Raw genomic sequence first — 7,329 nt, forward strand, 5'->3', positions numbered from 1 at the left:
CACAAAAACTGTGGGCCCGCACTGATTTTTTGGCTGACGGATTAGAAAACTTTTCTCGTCGGCTGACTAGAAACATCAACCCCTATAAATATATATACAGGAATCCAGATATTTTTTTCTATTTAAGGTGCAAAAGGCAAAGGCAAGGCTATTTTTTCTTTCCCCCTTACGCTCATATAACAACATGTTCTCTATCCTATTTGTCCGAATTTTCCCTTGGATAATTTTTTCATATCTTTTCAATGAAGATATCGCCTTTGCAGAAGACCAATTCCCTTTCTCGGTCGAAGAGACTCAACCCAACTGAATAGTTTGTGCCAAGTGGTTGGCTGCAGCAGCCCGGACAACCTTGGTTTGACTGCGAGAGGTCGTTAGCAAAGAAAAAATAAACTAATGGCGTCGAGAAAAGCATGGTGGAAATGGGGTTTTTTTCTCTTATATATTCATGAGTGAGCTTTGGGATCACTTAATTTTAAAAGAGTGAGTTTTGTTCAACTTAGGCCATGTTTTGATTGATTTATTGAAAATTTTGGCAAATAAAAGGCTCTCGATTAATTTTTTTTATAGTTTCGAAATTTTTGGATCACTTATTCAAAGTTTTGTTCAACCAGTTTGATACTTGGAAAGTGAAGTCTACTAGCACTTATGTTCTCTGTCAACTTCTGGGTGTTTTATGTGAAAAAAATGTTTTCCTATTGTTCATAGGCTTTATCCACCCATCTGATATTTATTAATTTCCATAAATGAAAAAATGCATTTATTTTTTATTTTAAATCATTTCTGTTGCATTTGTTCTGAATCATTTACTCCTTCCATTTTCTTTTTAAACAACATTTTTTTACGAATAATTTACTTCTTTTGTCGCCCCGTGCATCGCACGGGTTGACACACTAGTATATATTATATATATATAGTAGAAGAGAAAATAAGAGAATTTTTTGTAGAATTACACATCACTCTTTTTGACTTTTTTTAACAAAGGCACCCATTCAACACACATATTTTCAATCCTACGCCCTCCTTTATGCTTTTTAAGAAAGGCATCCATTAAAGCCAAAGAATTTCAATCCTACCCCCCTCCTTTATGCTTTTTTAATAAAAAATCTATAGGGTGATCTTAACCATCCGATTTAAGAGGAACAACATATTATGGAAACCTCTATAGATTGGAGGGCTAGGATTAGCCTATGGAAATAATTTTTGGGGCACAACCTATTTATGTTGTGTTCCATCACATGGACGGTTTGGATCAACCCGTGATGTGGTCCGTACAGTTCTTTGTCGGCCTGTGCATCGCACGGGGTTTTTTACTAGTATATATATATATATATGGAAAAAAGTTTTTGAGGTATCGCTCACCGTGAGCAGCCCTCTAGATACCCCATTTCCCATAGTTGGTTGAGTCATCCAACCCATTGGTTATGTAGGTTATAGGTAGGATTAGGGTTATGGTTAGGGTTATGGGTTATGGGTTATGGTTATGGTTATGATTAGTGGAGGTTTTCAAATGGATGGCTGCAAATTAAACTCCTATAAATCGAATGGTTAGGATTATGATATGGAGGTGGTTTCTTAGGGACACCCTATCTATGTGAGGTCTTATAGAATGGATGGGTAGGATGAGTCAAACAACATGCAGGTGGTGTTTTTTAGAGGGCTGCTCACGGTGAGGTATCCCGCAGAAAACGTTTCCCCATATATATATATACACACACACACACACACACACACACACACACACACACACACACACACTAGTGGGACACCCCGTGTAGGAAAACATTATATTTAGCTTCTCATGATAGACAATAGAGAAACTGCATATTACGAAAATCTTATAGATCGGAGGGTTGCGATCATCCCATCAAATTGATTTTGGGGGCACAACCTATTTGCGTCGCGGACCATCAAATGGATGGCTTGGATCATCCTATGGCGTTGAGCGCAAACTTAATTTGAAAAATCTGGATGGGCCCTACAATTTGGCCTTAATGTTAATGCACGACCCACACCATAGGATGATCAAAACCATTCATTTGATGGGCCACAATGTAAATAGGTCGTGCCCCAAAAATCGTTTCCATTGGATGGTCACAACTCTCAAATCTATAGAGGTTTCCGTAATATGCAGTTTTTCTTTAGATCGGAGGGCTATGATTATCAAATGGAGGGTTTGGATCATGGGGCGGTGCGTACAATGCACTTTGAAAAATACAGGTGGGACCTACCTCGTTCAAAGATTTGAAGAAATTATTTTTTGGGCCCACCAACTGTGGGGGATAGACCAGTGCAAAGATTTGAAGAGATTAATTTCTGGGCCCATCAAAAAGATTTTGAAAAATATGGGAGGGTTTGACCCAACCCGTAAGGGTCCGGGTGACACGGGCCAGGTCAAAATGACCCGGGGAAATTTACGAGTCACGAATCTTGTAGAATTCTCTTATATCTATATAGTAGAAGGGAAAATAAGAGAATTTTTTGTAGAATTACACATCACTCTTTTTGACTTTTTTTAACAAAGGCACCCATTCAACACACATATTTTCAATCCTACCCCCTCCTTTATTCTTTTTAACAAAGGCAGCCATTAAAGCCAAATAATTTCAATCCTACCCCCCTCCTTTATGCTTTTTTAGGTGATCTTAACCATCTGATTTAAGAGGAACAACATATTATAGAAACCTCTATAGATTGGAGGGCTAGGATCAGCCTATGGAAATGATTTTTGGGGCAAAACCTATTTATGTTGTGTTCCATCACATGGACGGTTTGGATCAACCCGTGATGTGGTTCATACAGTTCTTTGTCTAGTATTACTATATAGCAGAAGAGAAATTGGAGAATTATTGTGCATTTAACACGTCAGTGTGCATGATTTTTACCCTTTTTTGCCCTCCCCACATATCTGTACACACTATCTATTAGGGGGTAAAATAGACATTTAATTCACCCGAAATATAGCCATCATCATTAGTCTTTTACCATTAACCCCTTTGCTGATATCTAACATCTAACTCTATGAGAAATTGCTTGGTTGTGAAACCATGGATACAATATTTCAGTGGCCCTCTCTTCTTCTCCTAGCTTTAGGACTCTTATCCTTTTACCTATCTTCTTCGTGCCATTAGAAGGAGAGGAAGACCCATCTTCCTCCGGGTCCTCAAGGGATACCATTGTTAGGCAATCTACTAATGTTGGGTGACCTCCCTCATCGTAACCTTCAAAAGCTAGCCCAACAATATGGGCCCATCATGTACATGCAGTTTGGTTTCGCTCCAACCGTGGTGGTCTCGACCCCTAAAGCAGGCATACAATTTCTCAAGACTCATGACTCAGTCTTCGCGACTCGACCTATTACTGAGTTTGGGAAGTACCTCTTCTGTGATCGGAAGGGACTCGGTTTCTCTGAGTTTGGCCCATATTGGAGAAATGCAAGGAAATTTTGTACACTTGAATTGCTTAGTAATACCAAAATTGAATCCTTTAAATCTATGCGAGGAGAAGAGTTGACTCTCTTGGTCCAATCTCTCAAAGAAAAGCATGATATCGTTGCCTTATTGCCAAGGTATTGAGTAATGAGTTAATGAGTTTTAGCACTTAGCCCTTGTTTATTTTGGATTTTGATAATAGATTGTGAAATTAGAACTGATTATTAGGATCAAAATTAGAGGTTAATTTGAGTCCAATAATCTGTTACTCAGAATTGGTTCTAAAATTCCAAAACAAACAGAGCCTTAGATTTTGTATTCAATTCTAAGGTGGCTGCTCTCACACATGCAACAACCTATCTAGCAAATCCCAAGTTACTATAGTAATTTAAAACTATTGGGTCAGTAATCTGCTCTTCTAATTCTGTGGTACAGGGAACCCATGATTCAAGAGACAAACAAAAGCAACATATTATTTTGAAAGTTATGACAATATTAAGGTCTCTTGATCAAATATTAAGGTCTACTTCATCATTCACATTAAGGTTGATTTTGTCCAGAAGTCAAAAACAAGATTCAAAAGAAAAATGACCCTGTTTATAGATGAGCAGACAATAATAAATTTTTCTCTATGTCCTCATAGACAAATACTACAAATTAATAGAAGGTAAAATCAGAAACTCTTCAAAGCAAAAGGTCCCAGCATCTTCAGATTAACACAACAAAAGCACGTTCATCTTCCACCTGCTGGACCGGAGTCAAGTTTCTTGAAATTTCTCAACATAAGATAGCACATACAAGAAATAAATGCAACATATTAAGTGAATACCAAAGAGGCTTATATACTTACAGAAAGCATACTAAAATGACTCTTCAGTGTGACATCGGGTCCTCTTCCTCTTCCTCTTCCTCGTCATCCCCTTCTTCTTCCACTCCCTCTTCTTTCTCTTCAACCTCCGCTGCAGTCATCTATCAGAAAAAATAGTAAATGAAAAATATATTAGCTCCCTATGACATGATAAGAAAAAAATATATTTCCCAAACACATCTAAATGACTAGCAAGCAAGAATCAAAACCTTGGGCTGTTTGCACGTCCTAATATAATAGCCTCTCATGGCCAATTCCTCAGAAAAAATGGTGGGCGATTCTTCCACAATGGAATCTGATAAGTGAGATTTCGAGTAAGTGTTTACAGAATCTTCTTCTGTCCGAAGAAATGATTCATCGAAATAATGAGTCACCCGTTCCATTGATATGGACACATCTACCCCGAGCACACGCAATGGAGCCGTAGACAGTCAAGTGAAATCCAATCCACGAAATAATTTGATCTATGGACAGCATCATTGTGGTAAAGGTCGTAATGCCAGAGGAATCATTACCGCAGGGCACAGAGGGGGAGGTCATAAGCGTCTATACCGTAAAATCGATTTTCGACTGAATGAAAAAGACACTCAGAACACCCTTTAAAGGATTACGTGGTACGATTGAATCGAATAAGCCCTTATGGAATGAATACTCAGCCGCTTGTGAACCGTCGGGTACTGTCTTATTCAATGTTTGTTCAATTACTCTTTTACCCGCAAATGCAATGTAGGCATTGGGCTCGGCAATAATGATATCTCCCAACATACCAAAACTGGCTGTCACTCCACCGGTTGTAGGAGCAATTTCTCTCTCCTTTTGCCACTCCTTTCGGATTTCATCATCAATATTCTTCAAAAATATCCCTTCAATTATTCCTAGGTTGTGGGTAGCCAGCCAAACATTTCGAAATAATTGATTGATCGAGGGGGAGTTTTTTTGTCTCAAAATCCGAATAATATACATTACTTCAAGTGGTTGCATTCATCGAAAGGAACAAAGAAGATGGTATCATTGACATAAGAGATGTCATTTCTAGTCTATCTGTTTCTATCTATGGAAAGTTAAGAAATCATCATATAATAATCGAGAAATTGCAATAGAAAAGAAGAAAAGAAAAAAGGGAGGTTTGTGATGATTTTGTTTGTCCACAATTTCTACACTTTCGTTGCTTGGTTTTGGATTTAGATTTCTCTAAACTGGATTTAAACCGGGTAGCCTTCTTCGGTTGACCCTTCGTTTTCACAAGTAAGGGGTCACGAATACATATCTCCGCGGTGTTAGTCACATAGTTGGATTATACTTGACTGCAACTATTTGCAACAATTTCGCTGTCTCTCTTCTCTAGCTCAGATTCCGCCAAACATGCATCTAAAGTTTCGTCCACCTTCTTCATAAGCTTCTTATTATTCTGAATGACATCCAGTGCTCTGTGGCACTTTGCTAGTAGGAGCCATCTCTCAAGAGGAGTTACGGCTTTATTATTTCCTTCGTCTGCAGCCACCCCACCCCGGGATTGATGATATCTTGCCATAACCGTCCACCTATTTAAGATATATCGCTCTGGAATGCTAAGTAAACGTTTCTCCCTCATAATGCGCAGGATGTGTTTGCATGAGTAGCCTTCGGTCTCAAACTTGGCACACTGACAAGTAGCCTTTACACCTTCAGCTTCAGATTCTTCATATACAACCTTGCACCATTTCCACTTCTCTTCATTACTCAATCCCACAAGGTATTCAGACACTTTACCATTCTTATCCAACAACTCATCCCAACAGTCGCTACTATCCCCAAATTCTACTTTGAATAATTTAAACATAATACTCGTATAACATTTTGCAGCTTGTGATTCCAAAGTGCTCCTAGAAATCAATAAAGCACTTGTACTTTTAGACTTGAAATCTGCTTGAGATTCTTTATCGCGCCGATCATGAAGTGCATTATCATATTGTTCAACAAACTCCTGTAAAGTAGTGCCCTGGTTTACAAAACCATCAAAGAAAGCATTCATGCTTTCGCTACGTGAACTTGATGTTATGCCTACCGTGAACGTGTCTCTAAAATAAGCAGGTAGCCAATGACTCCGTAGCTCCCACATTTTTGCTAACCAACTATTTTCAACAAATGGATATTTCTCCACCAATTTCTGCCATTCTGTCTCACTGTCGGCTATGTTTTTCCTGAAATACCAATGAGTGTAATCCTTAGCGAAATCGCTAGTCGAATCTCGCATGGCTGGAATATGCTCAACACTGATATGCCACGAGCAAAATCGATGACGGGTGTTCGGAAAAACTGTTCTGATTGCATTTCGCATATCCCCATCCATGTCGGTTATTATACAACTAGGAGCTTTCCCCCACATTCATTTCAGCCACTCCTTAAAGAACCAAGTAAATGTCTCCTCCGTCTCGTCTGCTAGAGGGCACAACCAAAAAGAGTAGATTGCCGGTGGTGGTTGACACCAATAAATAGTGCAAATGGCATCTTATACCGATTGGTCTTATACATGACATCAAATACTATCACATCACTGAATCTATGGTGCGCGTCCCTCGCCCTTGAGTCTGCCCAAAACATGGATCTCAAGTTTCCTGAAATATCCAACTCCATGCAGAAATGGAAGTTTGGATCTTCTTATCGTTTCTGTTGGAATCTTAGGGCTACTTCGACAGCTTCTCGTCCCATGTTGTTAGCCCTCTCTGATCTCAAATGGGTCACTACCTGATTAGTTGTGACAGCACTACCTAATCCATCACATGATATATTAATTGTCCTTGCAATTCCACTAGGACCCAATCCACTTTTATTGAGGAAGTTTACCAAATTCTTACATGCGGCATTGTTTTGGAAATTATTATGCGAGCGATGCAAGCGTCTTTTAGGTGGAGATGTGAGATCGTGACAATGATCCTCCACAAAAGCGCTCACTTCCCACATTCCATCTCTAAATTTAATATACATCTTCGCTTTACAACCTTCTCTTACAGTACGACGCCTTTTCACTTCCCCTTCCCTACCCTCTAGTCTCTT

At 39.1% G+C, this 7,329-nt stretch overlaps 1 protein-coding gene across 1 annotated transcript; it reads right to left on the bottom strand.

The window, feature by feature from the left end:
* Positions 1 to 5,590: 5,590 nt before the first annotated feature.
* On the bottom strand, positions 5,591 to 6,625 carry LOC143855779 (protein FAR1-RELATED SEQUENCE 5-like). The gene has a single exon (XM_077365847.1). It carries the CDS (start codon positions 6,623 to 6,625, stop codon positions 5,591 to 5,593), a length of 1,035 nt encoding a protein of 344 aa, XP_077221962.1.
* Positions 6,626 to 7,329: the final 704 nt, after the last annotated feature.

This window comes from Tasmannia lanceolata, unplaced genomic scaffold (genome assembly GCF_043159265.1).
Source record: "Tasmannia lanceolata isolate RefF3 unplaced genomic scaffold, GAP_Taslan_0.1 ptg000023l, whole genome shotgun sequence".
NCBI classification, from domain to species: Eukaryota; Viridiplantae; Streptophyta; class Magnoliopsida; order Canellales; family Winteraceae; genus Tasmannia; species Tasmannia lanceolata.

What these genes read in the sequence shown, in the direction of transcription:
- LOC143855779 (XM_077365847.1), bottom strand. Translation starts at nt 6,625, where the DNA reads ATGGATGGGGATATGCGAAATGCAATCAGAACAGTTTTTCCGAACACC.